The sequence below is a fragment of the Bombyx mandarina genome, chromosome 22, assembly GCF_030267445.1.
Source record: "Bombyx mandarina strain Sakado chromosome 22, ASM3026744v2".
NCBI lineage: Eukaryota > Metazoa > Arthropoda > Insecta > Lepidoptera > Bombycidae > Bombyx > Bombyx mandarina.
Window position 1 is genome coordinate 13,508,780 of NC_143228.1, and position 22,101 is coordinate 13,530,880.

Here is a 22,101-nt window from a genome sequence, read left to right on the forward strand (position 1 = left end):
CATCATCACGATTAGTAAACACGAAAACTATTCGCACTCGCACCATTCGCTCCGATAATATTTACATCGTGTTTAAATGGAAAAATACTAATACATTTCTTCTCTCACATTTCTTCGCCAACGCGTTTTAAGAACACGTTCAATTAAGTTTTCAGCGTTCACATATATGATTTATAACTTCGTAGCGTTGCGGTGTACGAAAATAGCTTATTTACAAACATCATGTACTCGTAGCCGCCAGAGGAGATCGACGCCGAGTGAGAAGTCCGTTCAAACAATGCAAGAACACTATGAGAAAAACAAAACGAAACATCTAGGATTTTCAAACAAAATATTAGTAACCTTATCCCAGGAATTTTTTGATTACATTTATTATTCGAATTACAGAATTTTAACATGTCCGTGCATTGACTATACTGAGACCATAGAACTTATATCTCAAGGTGTGTGGCGCATTTACGTTGCATATGTCTATGGGCTCCAGTAACCACTTAACACCAGGTGGGCTGTGAGATCGTCCACACATCTCAGCAATAAAAAAAAAATAAAAAAAAATGAGTTGATCAAATCTTGAGATCGGTCTTTTTTATTGCTTAGATGGGATGAGCTCACAGCCCATCTGGTGTTAAGTGGTTACTGGAGCCCATAGACATCTACAACGTAAATGCGCCACCCATCTTTAGATATAAGATCTAAGGTCTCAGTATAGTTACAACGGCTGCCCCACCCTTCAAACCGAAACGCAATACTGCTTCACGGCAGAAATAGGCAGGGCGGTGGTACCTACCCGTGCGGACTCACAAGAGGTCCTACCACCAGTAAAAATATCAAACGTTTCTCTTCAAATAACCGTTCTTTTGTCTGTAGTCATTACAAGTATGCTTAAAGTTTTTTTAATTGATTAGCCTGTAAATACGACTTAAAATGCATGTTTTATGTGAAACAATTACAAGTTCTGATCTTGTTCGATTGCCGACATAATTATTATACAATTAAGGCTTAGACTTCATGTCTCAAGTTAAGTAGTGGTATTCAGTCTATGTTGTCTATGGGCTCTAATTACCATTGAACATTAGGAAGGACTTGAGTTTTTTCGCCTTTTATAAAATAGATTGGCAAAGAAAATTCGAATGCATCTAGTTGTGTGGAGGTTTTTGCGAAGTAAACTTTATTGACCCGGGTAATCTTAAAACCTTAGCTACTGTTGCAAATGATGTGACAAAAAGACCAGCAGCGTAACGACAAGCTCTTTTATTTGTGCGAGAAAGCAGAAAGCAGGTAGAAATGGCCGGCATGGCTTGTTTTATTAACACTATCCCCCCTTCGTTGGCTTTGGCTAGCGGCAGTGGCGGAAGGGGGCGTGTTAACATGGCTTAGCGGCTTGGCTGGCGGCAGGGTTTGACAGCTGACGTCACGTCCGTTACACTACTCAATTATAACCTCAAACTATAAGTTTATTAGTAACGAAATTGATTTTCCAAAACAACGGCGACTGTCGTTTCCTTCGGCCCTAATTGAAGTAATCATTGAAATAAAATTGATTGAAATTGATTGAAATAATCATATGAATATTGAATTGTGGATGTTAATAGTGTTAACGGAGTACAAAATACTAATTGAATCAATTTACTACACCACTGTCGGTTTGGCTTAATCGGCAGGATTACTGGTATGCCGACGCCGGCCTAATTGTATTAGCGGTCGATATTGTCTAGTTTTAATAAAACTTCCAATAACGGAGGCTATTGACACCGAAGATAAGAAGGCGTGAAGAAGCATAGTGCATTGAGTGATCAACACTTCGAACTATATACGACCTTCAGCAATGAAGAGACCGACTTAGAAGAAGAGTCTAACTTCACTATTTCACTAGCAAACCAACAATTTAAGGATTTTTTTCAAAATTGGGCACATTGAATTGAATGTCTGTCATGTTTTTTCAATTTGATTATTCGGGTAATAAGCAATATATCAGTTTTCTTTGCAATAAACTAAAATATTTTACGAAACAACAACATGTTTCATCACGTTTACGACACGAAAACCACGTGAAATATTAACGACGCACTCAAGTAATTATTTACGGATTGATCCTAAAAAGATCTGAATACCTAAGTGACCCACATTTTCATTCCAACGCACATTCCCGGTCCCTTCTCGCATTATTTGATTTGCACATAGGTACCGAGTCCCTCACAGCTTTTGTCTGCTGTCGTCGACTCAATATACCGTAAACATTATATGAAGGGTCGATATTTTCATTACTGGTAGTAGGATCTCTTGTGAGTCCGCGCGGGTAGGTGCCACCACCCTGCCTATTTCTGCCGTGAAGTAGTAATGCGTTTTGGTTTGAAGTGCGGGGCAGCCATTGTAACTATACTGAGACCTTAAAACTGATATCTATGTCTATGGGCTCCAGTAACCACTTAACACCAGGTGGGATGTGGGCTCGTCCATCCATCTAAGCAAAAAAAAAAGAACCTGCTTTGTCTTCACATACATATCGTCTTATATCCATATATTATTAAAATGACCCGAAGTATATTAATCATAATACGTATCGAGGTTGCTTTAATTAATTAACGAGTTTTCTTCGAGCAAAACACGAACAAAACGAAGATAAATGCGGGAGAAAAAGACAACAATAATAAATTCATTCGAAATAGAAATGTCCTTGTCTATATTATTACACGGGAACATTTCTGCTATAGAGAAGCGCTCAAAAACATTGCTCGGATTAAATATACACCTACATAGTTCGTGACGAAATAATATTTCATCGATATTCTTAATAACCTTCGGTAGGCAGCGGCTTGGCTCTGCTCCTGGCATTGCCTGGCATTGCTGAAGTCCATGGGCGACGGTAACAACTCACCATCAGGGGCCGTATGCTCGTCTGCCTACAAGGGCAATAAAAAAAAAAACTTCAATTTCTTATCAGTGATTCACAAGTAATAAAATTAAACTGATTTTCAATGTAACTTTTGGCGCGTTACTAAGGTACAATGAAGTGAGAAATAACGCAATAATTAAATTTTTGTTTTTCGTTCAGTTAATTTTAATTTTTCGGATACTAAACCGATCGATCGCTCGAAGAACAGTTTGTTTGTAAACAAGATCTCGGAACGACGACCCGCGTGGGCCGTGTGTTTGATATTTAACAACGTATTTTTTTACGTCGAAGCGCCGCTAAGTTTACACTTTTTGGTGCCTGAAAGAAACAATGATTTAATAAAATTCTGTTTTTTTGGAGTTTACTCCTTTAGAATCGATTTACATATATAGGCCCGGGGTATGAAAATTATGGGGACCAAAATCGTACTAGCATGTCACACGAAATGCGTTATGCGCCTGATTGGCTCCTGATTGCGTGATGCGTGCGCGCGCCAATCAAAATCGTACTAGCATGTCACACGAAATGCGTTATGCGCCTGATTGGCTCCTGATTGCGTGATGCGTGCGCGCGCCAATCAAAATCGTACTAGCATGTCACACGAAATGCGTTATGCGCCTGATTGGCTCCTGATTGCGTGATGCGTGCGCGCGCCAATCAGGAGCCAACGCGCGGCCGCGTTATCGCAGGTGACGCCGGGCTGCTGCGCCGGCAGTCCGCCACAAAGCCTCGTACTGATCGCGCGTTTCTCTCATTATTGTATTTTCATATATTTGTTAGTCGTTTGTTTTGTGTCTCGTTAATTTGTTAATAATCTGTAGTGTATCGTGTTGTCGTAATATAGAACTATTTCTCGTATTGTTTCGTTTAATTTTTTATATCCAGTAAACTCCAGTCGTGCGTCGGAGCGGACACACACACTTTTTTTTTTTTACTACAACAGTAAAGGGCATAACAATACTCTTCGGCGAGAATATTCCAAGTTACAATTTGAACGTTGAAGCAGCAATTTTGTGTAACATAAAATCTAGTTTTTAATTTATAGCATTTATTGCTTATTGTTTCCCGAGCGCCATGACATATAGTTCTTCAAACGAGGCTTGTGGAGAGTACATTACGGTAGGCAGCGGAATGACTCTGCCCCTGGCATTGCTGAAGTCCATTGGCGACGGTAACCACTCACCATCAGGTGGGCCGTATGCTCGTCTGCCTACAATGGCAGTAAAAAAAAATATGTGGATGAGCTCACGGGCTACCAGATGTTAAGTGGTTACCGGAGCTCATGGACATCAACAACGTAAATGCCACCACCCACCTTGAACATGAGTTCTAAATCTCAGTTTTACAGTACAACGGCTGCTCCACCCTTCAAACCGAAACGCATTACTGCTTCACAGCAAAAACAGGCAGGGTGGTGATACCTATCCGTACGAGTTCACAACACGTCCTGCCACCAATAATTACGCAAATTATAAATTTTGCGGACATGGGTTTTATTATAATGGAAGAAGTTAGTTATTGCTCACTCATTATATATCTGCCACAGTTTTACATTTTAATTCATTATAATACTATATAGTTTACCTTTTGATACCATATTAAAATTTCTACTCGGGAGAACGTCTACCTCATATCAACTAACAGAAATTCACAGCCCTCAAAAAATATATACATATTTATGATTCAAATATTGAAGTGCATCATCTAAAACATAGAAATACACTTGAACGAATTTCATAATGAACTAATTATAATTTGTGGTAAGTGTAATTATACATATATCATGTATATAAGTCTCAATTAAGGGAACATTTCAGGGACCATCACATTTGAACATTCAAACCTTTTTTTTTTTTATTAAGTGGATGAGCGAACTTACCTAGTTATCGGAATCCTGAGATCAAAGTCTAAACTGTCTTGTACTACAAATGGTTATTCTACCCTTTAAATTGGAACGCATGACCGATTTTCGACAAGAACAGATAGGTCGGTAATACCTACGTACATTTATACATACCTGTACGGTCTTACAAACCGAAATAACATAATTAAATACGAAAAGAAAATAAAATATAATAAATCTTCGTGTTATTTATTTAAAATAACATAATTTTCCTTTTTTATAGTACGCAAAAGTAATTTATTTCTTTTTATGTATTAAATAATGATATATCGCGAAACAGAATCCTAAAACTTTCGTTCAGAACATGTTTCATTCCTGCTAATGTATTTCCAGGCTGAATTATTTCCGACAAAATCGAAATAAATGCCGGAGCAGCGACGACATCAAACAAAACGCGTGGATCGTAACACAAAGACGCATAAAACAGACTTATACGTACACAGTAACTAGAAGGCGTGATGATTTAAAAAAAAAGATGTGTGATGTCGTGGGAACGAAGTTCCTTATTATAAAAATATTAATTTTAAGTTCTATTCGAGGTATAAAGAATATAAAACTGGAGGTTTCGCAACAACGCACGGTCATTCGGTAACGTGCGAACTTATTGTGGTACACTTCATTCACGGTTGTTTGCATAAGAGTTAGTGTATTGCGCAAACGAACGCTCTGAGATCGCGGTCAATGAATGATTAAAAAATATGATATTTTTTGTACGTTATTACAAAATTAAGTAATACACTGTACGCATTACTATTATAATAAAAATCTTACGTTACGGACGTTTTTTCCCGGTCAGGGTACTCCTCCGCATCGTCCCATAAGGAACTTCGTTCCAAAATTTACACATTTTACAGATCGACATTATGAGATATCGTTTAATAGTTGATCAGCTATCAATATTCGGGATCCTGTTATCAAGAAAGAAATCTCAGCCCACCAAAACAGTTGGTTCTTTCTGTGTGGATAGGAACGTATATGTCAGTTAATATTTATTTCTAAATTACATTAGTAGGTACCTACATAGGTTGGTGCCTAGGTCAAATATTCAAATGTCAACGAAAAACACTTAACTTCATCCGTAATCAACAAAAGTATTAAAAATTAAGAAACTCCTTTTGAAAGCGTCACAGTAGGTTTAATTACGTGTACCGGACGTGACAATTGAAAGAAAATACAGTGGAGTTAAGGAAACATAAATTTACCTGGTAAGCCTGGTATGCAAATTAAAACTATAAATGAGAATTGAAATTCCAAAAATTGTTTTTAGTTCTTATGTCTAAGACTAAAAAAGGGGGATGATTAATAGTCAACTTTACTGTTGAAAACCTATTTTTTAACTCGATAAATCTAATTGCATTGATCATACTGTTGAAGACCTTTTTTTTTAACTCGATAAATCTAATCGCATTGATCATAAACTATATTTAAACAAGAAAAAAATCAATACCTTTTTACTTGACCGATTCTAAAAGTGTACATACAGTTCGTAATCGGACGACAAAATTATTAATGGCATTAATAATGCAGCCGAGACCAAAGTAATTATGATTGGCAGAGTGAAAGGAGTAAGCTAGCAGCGAATCCACATTTATTGGGTAAATACTAAGATCACTGACTCTGACTATGGTCACTGATAATGATCACTAAGCATATAATTCAGCCGCGTTCTCCGTTGTGTTGTTACAATATATTTAATTAATTAATTGTTGCATTCTATGGCATATGTTAATTATTAAATATTTACTAAGATATATATTTAGCAAATATATATAGCGAAACCACAATAAAATAATCTAGTTTATTTTTTAAAAAGCTGTACCAAATTTTAGTATTTCATTTACGTAGAAGTCCGTCAAAATAAATAAAAACGTAAAATAAGAGCAGTTCTTACCTGCACTCCCTTTTCCTCCGTCTCGGACATGATCTTCGGAAATTGGTGGTTTTATTCGAGGAAATGAAGCAATGGAACGCGACTACTGGATGAGAAGATCGGGAATGCAATGAGGAATAGCTCTGTGGCCGAGGGAAGCCGTACATGTAAAGATCAACGCCCACATGGAACGGAAAAGCGCCGATAAAAATGCTACAGTTTTACGAAACTATGTAATGTGTGTAACGCGTCAGTGTCTCCGAAGAATTTCGCGAAACGAATTTTTACATAGGTGATTCAATTGTCAATTTGAGGAAAGTCATCATCATCATCAAAAGCCCTTGTTATTGATTTAGTAATAACATATACGTATTATTTTTATCACGGATGTGAAGTTTTATCACGGAAAACTGTGGTGATGTTTCTCGCTGTCGACTCAGATCTGTTTGTATCTATGTAGTTTGAAGATGAGTATACGTGCCGATTAGTAAAATAAAAAATAGTATGAAAATGGAAAACCAAAAAGTACACATGATTTTTTTGATTGCCCTTGTAGGCAGACGAGCGTGTTGCTTACCTGATTGTAATGGGCTACCGTCGCTTATGGATGTCAGCCATGCTAAAGGTATAAAAGATAAGAGATGAAACATTTCTAGGGTCGTAGGGGTTTTACATCTACGTACCCGGGCTTAAATCTAGCAGATAGCAATATTTCTAAGGAAATACATTGACGAACGGCTTCTGCGATGAAAATATGAGATCGCATAATTATTGATGTTAGGAGTGTTGCGAACCTTCTAGAGTCATGAATATTTCTACCACGGTGAAAAGGTCCTTATGAATACACCGGAGACCTCATGACTCAAGTTAAGTGATGGCAAGATGTAAGGGCGGTAACGTTGGGCAGTTTTATCATCGTTGTTATCAAATAAATTGAATATACAATTCAGAAAAGGGCACATGTCGCATATTTTGTCAAATACGTTGGTTGTTTCATAATAATATACATGTAGTTTTGAGGCTACCTACACCCATTTTATAATAATTCCAGTAATGTTCAATTGCTAACTAACACTAAGATATATCTCAAAAGTTAATATTTTAGAAATTTAAAAAAATTTGAAAATAATCAGTTTTTTTAATTTCCTGAAAATTTTACATTTTCAGAGATGTGCCCTTTTCGAAATTGCATATTCAATTTAAGTTCAGCACTGTAGGTCTAAACTATAAGAGAAGTACATTATAAAAAACAATTTACTGGATTGTGCCAACGTCATTCTGTGTTCAGAATAACAAAAAAAAAAACGCAGCGCGTTTTTGTGATCTAATACACGCTGTACCTTCTCATGCCCAATAAAAGGTATACAAACATAACACATAATCTACGAACGTCCGAAAACATGTTAAAATAATTATCGCACAGTTAGCTACTGTTATTTTTTGGAAATAAACATAATAAATTTTAGGTAAAACGATTTATATTTTTGTTTTTACGATATTTCGGTATAGTTTTGTTTGTTTGAGATTTTTTGGGCGTAAATGGACAGACGATCTAGCACCTAGGACTTAACGGTCCATAGACACCATAACGCCGTTCACGCTTATAAATACAGCATCAAATTATAAATTGCCTTCTACACTTTTTAAGACAGATTTATTTTTAAAACACACTTCAGTCTAATGGAATCTTCCGACGTAATTGTACCGTTGTACTATAGGTAGTGCTATAAATGAGAATTCGCGTCGAACTCGTGTCTTAAGGTTTTTTTTATTGCCTTCGTAGGCAGAGGAACATACGGCCCACCTGATGGTAAGTGGTCACCGTCACTCATGGACGTCAGCAATGCCTGAGGCAGAGCCAAGCCGCTGCCTACCTAAGGTGGATACACCTAAGGTGGATGAAGCTATGTATGCTGCTCATGTCTATAGGCTCCGGTTACCACCTAACGCCGGGGCAGCTCGTTCACCCGTCTATATTATTATCGTGGTTTTATATCCATCCATTAATACAAGTATTAGACGTTTGCAGCTCTAGCTAGCTAGCTCTAGGAGCAGGCATAAGGACCCTGGTATCCGTACACGTCGAGCTTGTCAAAGAGTCTGACATGAAACCTAACCCATAACATCAGTCGGCTGAATTTCTCACAGGATTTTCTCAGCGAATCGCGATTCCGATCCCGTGGTGCCTTTGAGCTGTTAGGTCTCCTTCTGAGGCGCTCGGGCAGATGTTAGCAAATCCCGCGCCTCCTGGCAGAGCCTGTGCTCGTCCGCCTGCCCTGGTAAGACTGAAAGGCCCTCGGGCCTTCTTCGACCCTATAAGAACTGCCCATACGTCTATAAAAACGCCATACGTCATACGCCATACATCTATAAAAACCGCCTAATCATCTATACAATAAAATGAAATATCTTAAGTTGGATACGATCGATTAACTGGAAATTTCCCCACATATCCAGGGCCAATGATCATGAACAATTTAAATAATAATTTTGTCTAAAATCTTGAGCCGGCTTGGTTTCTCAAGCTTAAAAAGGTTTATTCCAATTTTTTTTAGTAATATTGTAATACTTGCCATTGAAGAATGTTTTTTTTTCGTTTTTAAACCATTTAATTATTGATGTCCAGGAAGGAGCCTATCTATTCACGGTCAACACGTTTATAAAACAACACACAACCAAAGCAGTAATAAAAACGATTCGGAAATAGAACTAGGTCTGACACTACGAAAGTTTAAACTACTGAGTAATGCGTAACAACATTGCAAGATCACACGTGAAATATTGTTAAAAAAATAAGTCATTCCAACGGGGATACTAGGTATACTAGGTAATCATGAATACTGAGATTTATTTACACTCAGATCCTATGTTCTAAGTATAATACTTTAACAGCTAAAGTTGAATAGATTATGACCAAGCTTTGCTCTAACGCCATCTTGTTAGGTCTTTAAAGCGGTTAGTTGCCCTCAATTAAGAAAAATAATATTATTATTCGCCAATAGATGTCGGGAAGAGTTGATTATTGAAAACACGAATAAAACAACATTTTCTGAAAATAAATCGTAGCTAGATCGACTTATCGCCCCCCAAATGCCCTGTATACTAAATTTTATGAAAATCGTTAGAGCCGTTTCCGAGATTCAGATTATACAAGAATTGCTCGTTTAAAGGTATAAGATGCAAGGAACAAATCACGCAATAGACACTAAATAGAATTGACTTACCAAAGCGCACAGAGTCAAACCGAGAGATCTTCCGTACACGTTAAAAAAACTAAAAACACTACAGACGTTTCGTAAATTGTATAACGTTCTACCCGCATTTAGCAAATATCTAACTAAATAACTAAACTAAATAACTTAAAATATCATAAATAAATAATTCGATAGATTGCGATGTCTATTGGCTCCAGTAACCACTTTACACCAGGCGGGTGATGAGCTAAGTGACCCAATTTCACAAAAAAAAAATTGAAATAAAAACTTAGTTGTGATTAATTTCATTATAAATGTAATTTTCGCAATTTGAAACGAAATCAAAACGTTCCTAACGCATTCAAATAATTTTGAAAACGGTAAGTTTGTTACAGTTCTGACAGCTTCCCAATATCTTTCCAAGATTTCTTAAGGTTGCTTAAAAAAAGAAATCACCCACTTAATAGGTAAAAACTGTTATGTTAAAAACTACATAACAAACTCTTTCGTATATTGACGCGATTTAGTATAATGTCTTTAGAATTAGTATAATACATAAATCCGACAAAAAATAAAACCAATTTAGGTCAATTTTCGTGAACTAGAAAAACAGTAAATGGAGTGAGCTAAGGCAATTTTTTGATCGTTTCAATAATATAGTCCGGCATGGCATCTCCCAGCGGTCTATCGCTCAATTGAGTTGCGGGTAATTGGGTCGATTGGTAATTGCTATACTTCCTAGCGCCTTACGCCATTACGAAGAATGCGAGTATACGCATTAATTCAAAATGCAATTAATATTTTAATATACAGGCTTATGTCCTTTGGGGTAAATAAAAATAAGCTTAATTTAAATATATATAAATAAAAGATTATAATCTGCGTCAAAGCAAACTGATGCTAAGTTATCCCAAAATTGTATGTTTATTGAAGTAAAAAAATTAAAATGAATAAAAGCATAATTGAGATTGTGAAACTTTTTTAAAGAATAACCTTTGTTTATTTTCAAAACATTATAGGCATTTTTCAATTTAAAAATAAACATAAATATATAGTACAACGACGTACTTTAAAAAAATATTAATGTTAGTATTAGATGCATTCTATTTCTGATGCTTAACTCGCAAACACAAGTTAGGTACAAATGTACCGGTTCGAATTATTATTGAAAAATTAAAATAATCATTATTATTTACAAATATACTAAATATAATTTGTAATAAAAAAATTATACGTTTTGTACATTTAATTACATATATATACATATATAGTAGGGAATACAAAAGCCCATCTTATAAATCTAAATCAAAGCGAATTAAATGACCACAAAATGTGCTTTAAAAACATGATTAAAAATGTGCCTCTACGAGTTTCGAGTAATTGGCTTGTTGGGTAATTGCATTAATCCCACAAATCAGTTCTTCTAGCGCTCGTGTAAGAAATACTTCGATGTGTGGAGATTGGATTTTTTGCTGGCAATATTGGAAACTGGTGCCATTTATTCGGAAAATTTCCAGCTTAAGAAGCACTCAACAAAATAAGTCTACCAATATAAACATTTCATTTAGTTTTCTTTACACACTTGTCGTGTTACCTGATTTTATCATTGGTGGTGGCGGGACCTCTTGTGAGTTACTGGTGGTGGGACCTCTTGTGAGTCCGCACGGGTAGGTACCACCACCCTGCCTATTTCTGCCGTGAAGCAGTATTGGGTTTCGGTTCGAAGGGCAGGGCAACCGTTGTAACTGTACTGAGTCCTTAGAACTTATATCTCAAGGTGGGTGGCGCATTTACGTTGTAGATGTCTATGGGCTCCAGTAACCACTTAACAGCAGGTGAGCTGTGAGCTCGTCCACCCATCTAAGCAATAAAAAGAAAAACTTAGGTCAAACATAAAATTTTCGTTACAATATTCCCCGAGAAGTTATTTTTAATCCAAACTCGGACAAATATAAAACGGACGACACGGTAGTCGACCCTGGTGCACTCACAACATACCCGACATGATCAGTACGAATATTTTATATCTTTAAACGATGTCATTCCTTTATTGTAGAAGACGTTCGTGAATAAACGTTAAATAAACTATTGATTGTTAAGAAAAATAAATGTTCATTCAATTTCTCCAAAGGCCAGATCATGGTATAATCACAGCAACGCAATAAGCTGTTTAGATTTCGAATCCCTAATTTTTATCTAGAACAATTGGCTATCAAACTGACTTATCACATTGGATTATAAATTAACAAGTTTAAGCAAAAAGAAAAAAAACTAACTTTAACTAGAAATATGTAGGTTCATAATAATATCCAATTTGCAACAACAACTTCTTTCGATTCAATTTTAGAAGCCCAACCATTAAGAATATTTTGGCTTGGGCAGTATGAGATCAAATGGTTTCCTTGTTGATTGTTCTCTGTGAACGAGTCTCGCATATTTTTTTCTTCAGCAAACGTTCTATGTATACCTACTCTATGACAAAAACGTCGAATATTAAAAATAGAAGCAACGCCATCTACACAGCACTTGAGAAAACACAAAAGCATCATCCGTTTCAGTGAAGTAAATTGAAAAACTGAAACAAATTTTCCAAATAGTTCCGAAACTGAACATCGAGCGGCGTTGCAATCGATAATTCAGTTGTCATGACTTTGTCTTACTTACTCTCCGTAAGCTCGACTATGAAAAATAGCAGCGGCACACATTTTACAATTGTAAATATAAAAGACTAGCGGCTCGTTCCGGCTCCGCTCGGGACTTAAATTAAAACAACGATATTTGACGTTGTTTTATTATATTTTTTTTAAATAAAAGAACACCTATTGCGGCATAACTATAATAGTTAGACATATACTGTCACGGCACTTTTTGTAAATAATAATGTGTTCTAAAAAGTCGTAGTACATTATTTTATTATATCATCAATAGTTTTAGCAGGGCACGCGATGTAAAAAATATTTTAGGTATTTTTTTTACACCTTGGGTTACATTATTGGAGTTTTAGTAAGGATCCCTAATTTTTTTCAAAAAAACCTTCAATTATAGCCTATGTCACTCGGAAATAGTGTGGCTTCCAAACAGTGAAAGAATTTTTCAAATCCGTTCAGTAGTTTCGGAGCCTATTCAATACAAACAAACAAACAAATCTTTCTTCTTTATAATATTAGTATAGAAGTATAGATATAGATATATATCACATATTAATGAACTGACATAAGTGTAATATTAGTACACCCTGAAGTGTATCCCTAAATGACAGGCGCTATTCTTTTTTTTTCGGGCCGACAGCTAAATCTCTTACGAGAATTCTTGCCTGTAACCTGCCTAAATACATTGTTAGAATGGAAGAATAACTACCTAATATTTCGATAGGTCTTAGTTTAGATAATTAGATCCAGATATTAAATCTTTGCGGATTGCTTTTTATTCCACACATTGTTTTTACAATACAACGGCTGCTCCACAATTCAAACCGAAACGCATTATTGCTTCACAGCAGATATAGGCAGGGTGGTGGTACCTACCCGTGCGGAGTCAAAAGACGTCGTACCACCAGTAACTACGCTAATTATAATTTTGTTGGTTTGATTTTCATTACACGATGCTATTCCTTCACAGTGGAAGGCAATCGTGAACAGTATTTCATTAGAAAAATTGGTACTTGCCAGCCGGATTCGAACACCGGTGCATCGCTAGATATTAATACACCGGACGTCTTATCCTTTAGGCCACGACGACTTGTATGCTTCTTATGCACTTAAGAGTTTTCAGGGTTACAAAAGAACTTTAGAATTCATTAGAACTCATATCGCAAGGTAGGTGGCGGCATTTATGTTATAGGTGGGCTCCGGTTACCACTTAACTCCAGAGCTGTGAGCTCGTCCACCCACCTAAGCAATAAATAAATAAAACTTTCTATTCAAAATCAAAAGTTCAAAAGCACTAATCTGACGAAGACTTCGTGTAACAAATACATCATAACATGTCGTTGAAACATTAAGTAGGCTTAAAATTCAATTCCAAAAAGAGCCACAGAACTAAAAAGAACCGACTCACAAACTCGGCAAGCTTGTTGTTTTTAGCAAACAAGACTTGAAATTTTAATTACCAAAGCGCAAACAGAGAACAGAGTAGAGGTAATTTATGAAAATGAAAATACCGGGAACGATTGTCTCCATCACACGAGATAAGCACACAATAGTTGATAATTAATCAAATAATTAATTAGACACGACATTAATTGCTGTTTTTGTCAAACTTCTAGATTATCTTCTCATACAAACGCGACAAACGATGGTTAAATTATCATTTGTAGCACTTATGTACTCACGATGGCAATATTGGAAGACTGCAATTGTGAATGTGTCGCGCTATAAATAGCGACAGATGAGAGTCCGGCCCACCAATCATCTTGTCATAAAGTAATTGTTAGGAATTACTCGTACTTGACGTACTTGTTCATTTTAGTTGTTATTTGATTGTAGACAATTTAGTCGGATTAAAAACAATGCTATTCAACGAATCGTTACGCTTACAGAGCAGTGGTGTCATTGAAGATAAAAGTAGCTTCTTTGTATAGATATTTGTACATATAATGCAGTGTAGTTTTTGGCCTAGGTTGATGTGTCTCTTCTCTTAAACTATAAATTTAAGGTAGCAAGGTTCTCGTGATTGAACTGCACTAAACAGAGTGCATTAGTTAAGTCATCATGGCTTAAAAGATAAAACGCACGTTGTATCGTGCGCGTATGCGCCTGCGACTGTGTTCAATTCTGAAGATTTATGTAAATGAAAATGAATCGAACACGCGCTATCAAATGAATTCCACTATGAAGGAATAATATCGGGTAGAAGTATCAAATCCGAAAACTTTATAAAATATAATCTCGGCTGATACGGCACTGTGTAGGTACCGATCGTAACTTTAATTTTTAATTTGTAAAGCGACTTTAAGAAACGGGGTACGATTGATACTATTGATGAGAAGGACTATAATACAAAGTAGGTTTTTTTTAATTGCCTTTGTAGGTAGACGAGCATACGGCCCACCTGATGGTGAGTGGTTACCGTCGCCCATGGACTTCAACAATGCTAAGGGCAGAGCCAAGCCGCTGCCTACCGCTTAATACTCTCCACAAGCCTCGTTTGAAGAAGGACAAGTAGGTGGTGACATTTAAGTTTTGAAGCCTATTGGATTTGGTAAGTAATTAATACTATAGGACACATTTCTCTGCAAAAGACAATTATTAGACAATTTATAGACAATTTATAGTTTGAGATAATAGTATATAGGTACCTACATACGAATGACGTTGTCATCAAATTCGCATTTTGTTACAAACAAAATAACATTTGTACCCAATCCTTCAAATACAACACAGTAGCAGTAAGTAATAAATAAGAAATACACAACAACATAATTTTGAAGTCGTCGTGGCCTAACGGATAAGACGTCCGGTGCATTCTTGTTGAGCGATGCACCGGTGTTCGAATCTCAGGCTGGTACCAATTTTTCTAATGAAATACGTACTAAACAAATGTTCACGATTGACTTACACGGTGAAGGAATAGCATCGTGTAATAAAAATGAAAACCCGCAAAATTATAATTTGCGTAATTACTGGTGGTAGGACCTCTTGTGAGTTCGCGCGGGTAGGTACCACCACCCTGCTTATTTCTGCCGTGAAGCAGTAATGCGTTTCGGTTTGAAGGGTGGGGCAGCCGTTGTAACTAAACTTGAGACCTTAGAGCTTATATTTCAAGGTGGGTGGCGCATTTACGTTGTGGATGTCTATGGGCTCCAGTAACCACTTAACATCAGGTGGACTGTGAGTTTGTCCACCCACCTAAGCAATAAAAAAAAAAACATAAAGTCTCAAATAAAAGTGTATGGAAAAAGTCCTTTGCAAAGCAATTTCAAATTTATTTCTATAACACTTACTAGAGAGACAGACGGCTGACAAACAAACAATTAGGATTTATTTCGTTTTACAAGCGGTAGGTGGTAAATACGTATATAAAAAAACAACACGTAAACGGCGGCTGTCGTCTCCAATTATTCTATTTCATGCGTATGTATGTACGTATACAAGTGGAATCTCGGTTCGGGGAGTATTACATGTTGTACCGTTAATGCCGTAAGCTACTTTTTCAGTAGGCGACGGATTGGCCCCCTTGGCCCCCTTGGAGCCCCTAGCATTACTGTTGGACGTGAGCGTAAAAAAGAATTTTAATCAAATTAATAATGAATCTTCGACTTCAGATGTCAAGGTCAGCGGCGACATTTACGTTGTAACCTCGATAGGTTTCAGTAACAACATCCAAAACAATTAACCGGGATCTCATCTAAAATTAAATTAAGAATTAGGGTGAAGATTTCAATGATAAGAGTCTGCGAATAGTGTCTTTAGTACGAAAACGGCCAGCTGTAATTAGATTTGACGCTAATAGCCTTCTGAATGACAATCGACTATTAATACACCGCTATCTTTTGGGCGAGGGACGTACACTGGTAGTAAGACGTATCATCACTCCGAGACGGTATATGCTACACCTTGCTTATTTCTGCCGTAAAGCAGTAATTCATTGCGGTTTGAAGGGTGAAGCAGCTGTACTCCAATATTAAAACTTAGTATTCATGTCTCAAGGTGAGTAGCGGCATTAACGTTGTCAATGTCTAAGTGGCTTAAACAGCACTTAAAACCAGGACGTCCGCGAACTTATCTACCCAACTAAGTAAAAACAAAACAAATTATTCGTGGACGGGTCTAGAGCAACTCTAAGGCTTGTTCTGCCATTGCACATATGTCACATTTGGAAAAAGAGAAAACTAAATACGTAAACAGGAAAACGTACATGTAAACCAAACAAAAAACGATTCAAACTATAAATAAATTCCAACGGCTCACTTCGATTCGGTCGTAGAAAAGATTTAGAAACTTATAAATGGTATTTTATTCACGTAATCTCTATTTTATTTCTAGCTGACGGAGTGTCTGGAACGCGATCTTAATAATGTTCTCCTTCAATACGAGTAACATAAATATTTGTGGTAATTTTGATAAAAATCAACTTATGATAATTCTTATAAATTAAATATATTGTTTATGTTAACAAAATAGAAATAGTTATTATTAACTCGTGAGACAATAAAAAAGGCAATAAAGCGCACTTTTTTATAATATAACGTGAGTGACTTCACGACCCACGGTGAACGATTACCGAGGTCCTTAAAAACACAGCATAAATGCCTCCGCCCATCTTCAAATATTAGGTGTGGAAATCTGAGCTGAATTGAAAAAAAAGCCCTTTGGGTCGGACCGCATAATTGCTTCAAGTGGTCAAGGAGGTGATGCTAATCCATTCGATCTAAAACACAGTTTCCTAACAATTTGGGTAATATACGAACGGGAGAATATTTGAATCACGTAATACTCGTACGTGCTAATAAGTAGAGGTAGCAAAATTACCTCAAGGTAGAGGTCGAATACTTGTATCTTTCAATTTATATTCAAAAGAAACCTTCAAAGGGTTGAGACGTTTCTGAGGAATCCAATGAGAGAGCTCATAGAAATCAATACACCTTTAATAATCTTATAATGAAAAGATAGCGAGGATGAATGAATGTTTTGACTCTTTGACGCAAAGGTTTCTCAACGGATTTTGAGGTACCGCATAACACAGAGGCTACATAAGAGTAGCAAATATTATTATGGTTTAATACATTATTATATAGTTTTATTATACAAATAATAACATATATCTCTTTATAATATAAAACATATTATAATATAGTACAACTAGCGTACAACAGGTGACGCGCAAAAGGTTTCAAGAAATTTAGGTACATATGTAAATAGTATGTATGTATATAAAAATACTTGTGCATGTTTAATTTAGATTAACAAAAACAATATGCTACAAGTTAATGCCGTGTTATTCGATCGAGTAATTTACAATAACCTCTCCTTGTATTCTTTGGCATCTCTTTAACGCGACCAAAATAATTGGCAGTCTTTAATCCATTACTTTATAACTAGAGCTGTGCCTGAGATTTCATATGCGCAATATACGCGTACAAGTATTAACCCTAGCTCATAATAATTTATATAATGACTTTATTTATTAGTAAAGAGAATTAAATAGTGCTTGGTACTTGTCTGCGCTGATGACAAAATTACTATCACGATGAAGTAAGTATATTAAAAACCAAAACCACAATAATTATAATTTGCGTAATCACCGGTGGTAGGTTACATTTGATTTATATAGTAATTATAATTATTGGTAACCACTTAATTACCGGTGATGCGTAAGCTATTTCACTAAACGATAAAATAAATAAAAAATATTGCATAAAACTAGACTAAAATTTTAATTGAATTATCGTATTGAGGGTATTAGCTATTGCACGTATATTGTCTGTCCAAACAAAAATGTGTTGACAATTTCATTACGTTTAATATTAATTTTGCAGTGCTCCTACGCACTATTGTAGTCGATAATTAAAACAACAATATCGACTTGTTTAAGGTCGGAATGTGGCAGTTTGCCCGGTACCCTAAACAATGTGTCACGGCTTTTAATTGCCTCTTTATTTGTTTATAGTTGTTTTTGTTGTTAATCTACTAGAGGGCTTTCGAAAATAATTTAATTCTTATTTTTTTACATTGATGTATTTTAAGATAATTTCGCAGAAGTCTATGGGAATGATAGAAATGAAATTTTAAGTATACAATGCGAACGATCCGTTACACAAGGGTGAAGTTCTACTACAGAAATGTAATGTTACAATCAAAGTACTCAAGCTTGGCAGCCGGTACATACATTACATACATCACGTAAAATCGTTAATGAGTTTTGGCGGTTGCGTTCAAGTTCGCTAGCCCGTGTCCTAGCGTATTTATAAATCAATAAAAATTACTACGAAGTTTCCATCATTGGGGCACGTAAACAGAGATGAATACTAAATATTTATCTGACACACACACACACAAACACAAACGAAAACCAAGATTTATGGAACAAGCAGACGAATTGATACGTTCTTCAAACAAAACTAAAAGCATTGTTTGTAACGCAACGTTACCAGATGAATGTTTCGATTTTTTAAATATCTTCATAAGTTAGTAGGTAGTGAATGAAATTTGTTTTTGAGGTTACAACAACAAAAAAAAGTTCCACAAACCTATTTATTTTACTTTCATCAAGAAACGGTTATAGGATTAACTTACTTCTTCTTATTCGCATTTATGAATTCATACTTAGGACATATTTTAAATACATTCGGAAATCTAAATAATTTATGGATTTATGTAGATTTGAAAACGAGAATAATATTATATCTGTCTCACTTGATATTAGCTAGAATCACTAAGGTCTCTACAGGTCTTCAATTCAAACTATTATTTTTTGTAATATTTTTATTTCTATACACGATGACGAGACATTGTTAGAGGCCTTAATGGAATTAATGTATGCTATTAATCAATCCATCGCATTTTAGACTTTCGTGAACACTATAAGCGTTCTAAACGAAGCATTTCAATGACAATTACTGTTTTAAATCTGAGTGGCCCGCACACGATGATCAGCAGACTATAGCTGAACCGAATAGCTGTTGAAAAAATATACAGTGAGACGGATTTAGTACCGATGTACGTCACACAGTTGCTATTGTGTCGCGACACGAAGCCAACTAAACGATCTATTCGAGATCAATGTGTAAAGTACTTAAACAAATAGTTGTTTTATTGCAAACGATTCTAGACTAGATGTTCGCGATCTATGACTTGAATGTGGTCATCTGTTTTACCTAATTCCTAGCCTTATCCCCTTTATATCTTAAGTAGACGACAACTTAGACTTTGTGGTGGACAGGGGCTTTTTTTTATTGCTTAAATGGGTGGACGAGGTCACAGCCCACCTGGTGTTAAGTGTTTGCCGGAGGCCATAGACATCTACAACGTAAATGCGCCACCCACCTTGAGATATAAGTTCTAAGGTCTCAGTATAGTTACAATGGCTGCCCCACCCTTCAAACCGAAACGCATCACTGCTTCACGGCAGAAATAGGCAGGGTGGTCCCACACGCGCGGATTTTGACGTTGATTTTAACGTTTGTCTCATGTATTTAAAACATTACAGCGGTTGCATGACGGTATTTAAAAACGTAATACATATTACGTAAACCCATTTTTTTTTGCCGCAGGAAACATTTGTTTAAAATTCCTTAAGCTCGTTCTTGAGGACGTTACTAACAGAAAAATAAATTAGTAAACAATATGACCTTTGTGAAAAAGCGACCATCGTACACATTCATCTCACCTGTCTTCACCAATAAAATACTGTTTGAATTTTCACCCGAGTAAAATATATTTACACAACATTAACAGCGCTTTGAAGCGGGAAGAATCGTTTTTTTTTTAAATATAACCAGAAATCGTTATAGAAACAAAAGAAGTTTTCTAAAATTGTGTGCCGGATTTTTAAAACAATGAAAACCGCATTCGCCGTCGGAAATGCATCTTTGTATTATTAACTTTGTATTATTAAAATTCAGTTGCGATGTTGCGTGTACATTTCTGTGTGTATTTAAATGAAATATTTGAAACTCATGATTGTATGTTTTGATGAATAATTACTGTCTAAATTACGTAGAGCCGATTCACCCGCGATCAGTTCGAAAATAATTTAAATGCATCCCTGAAGGAGAATTTCACAGTATTTTAATTGTTCTGGTAATGAATTGATGTGACTTTTTAATTATGTCTCCCAGTGCCCGTCATCATAACAAATGCATATCGAGGGTTGAAAGGCTATTTAGTTTAAGCAACATTTCGTTTAATACAGGATATTTACCTTTATAATTAAAGGTCCGTTTTATAAAAAAATTATATCGGCTCAGCAGTTCAGTCAATAAATTTCCAGCATAAAGTTAGTATTTGTTTTTCATGAACACCAGTTTTTTTTTTTAACTGTTGCAAATGATGTGACAATAAAAACCAGCAACATAACGACAAGTTCTTTTATTTGTGCGAGAATGCAGAAAGCAGGTAGAAATGGCTGGCACGGCTTGTTTTATTAACACTATCCCCCCTTCGTTGGCTTTGGCTGGCGGCGGCGGCGGTGGCTGTGGCGGAAGGGGGCGTGTTAACATGGCTTGGCGGCTTGGCTGGCGGCAGGGCATGACAGCTGACGTCACGTCCGTTACATAACATTACCTTATCTCATTTATGACTAATAGTTGAGATATAGATAAATGTAGATTTTAATGAAGAAAATAAGTGTAAAATTAATCATCTCAGAATTAATTATTTCCTGGCTTACTACGAACACTAAAAACAATTCACGCGTTTTTCTTTGACGCACACCTGACTTCATTTTCATAACGCTTTTCAATCGTAATAAAACTTTTAATATATTTAGAAAGACTACATACGTTATTTTAGTTCGTTTTATTATTAAATAACATTTGCGAACATTAAGCGCAGTTCAGAACTTTGTATTGTCAATGAAAACACATCAAGATCACGACAGAGAACTTTACTACCGCCGAAAACGGGACAAACAAATAGATCTTCGTCGTAGATTTATTATCAACAAACACTACTTGAATGAACGTACGATAGGACAAAAGGTAATTTCGAGGTTAACGACAAATAAAATGTTTATGATTTGAAAACAGGAAAATTGTTATATTTCAAATGATTTTACTTCATCCAAATAGTTGCGTATCGATACATAAATCATGATTTTGATAAACATTATAGGTATTATGTTGTTTTGAATAATATTGGGATAAAATGAAACTTTATTACTCTTATTCATACTATTACATTATTTGACTGAATCGAATCGCGATCACGAAGTCTACTGTATTTATTTTCATCGGAATTTGCATGGAATATGTTTCATTTTGAGCGTGTCGTGTCTAGAACGTATTGCAAAAAAATATATGGTGCGGTTACCTACATTACTAATGAATAAAACAAACAAATGTACTTTGAACTATAATTCAACATCCCGTAAAACATTATTTGGTTAAATGACATGTGATAAACATAAAAATGTTTTAAAGGACATATTTTATAAGTCACTAATTTACAGATTAAAAAAAACTTCAGAGGTGTCAAGGGACACCCGGATGGAACGAAGTTCCTTTCGATTAATTAGTGAAGGAATTGTAATTTTTTTTTTAAGTTATAATAATAAATTACGGCATTATGAAGAAGAAAAAAAC

The 22,101-nt window shown here is 35.7% G+C and overlaps 1 protein-coding gene across 10 annotated transcripts in view; it reads right to left on the bottom strand.

Moving 5' to 3' along the window:
• LOC114250492 (uncharacterized protein ZK1073.1) overlaps positions 1 to 22,101 on the bottom strand; it is a 45,478-nt gene that overhangs the window by 17,377 nt on the left and 6,000 nt on the right. The window contains exon 1 of one of the 10 annotated variants that reach the window (XM_089736848.1): positions 6,688 to 6,809. The exons of the other annotated variants lie outside the window; for them this stretch is intronic. Coding sequence (XP_089592974.1) covers positions 6,688 to 6,717 — 30 coding nt within the window. The 5' untranslated portion in view covers positions 6,718 to 6,809. Of the gene's footprint in view, positions 1 to 6,687; positions 6,810 to 22,101 lie in introns of those variants that run through there. 10 annotated transcript variants of the gene reach the window in all.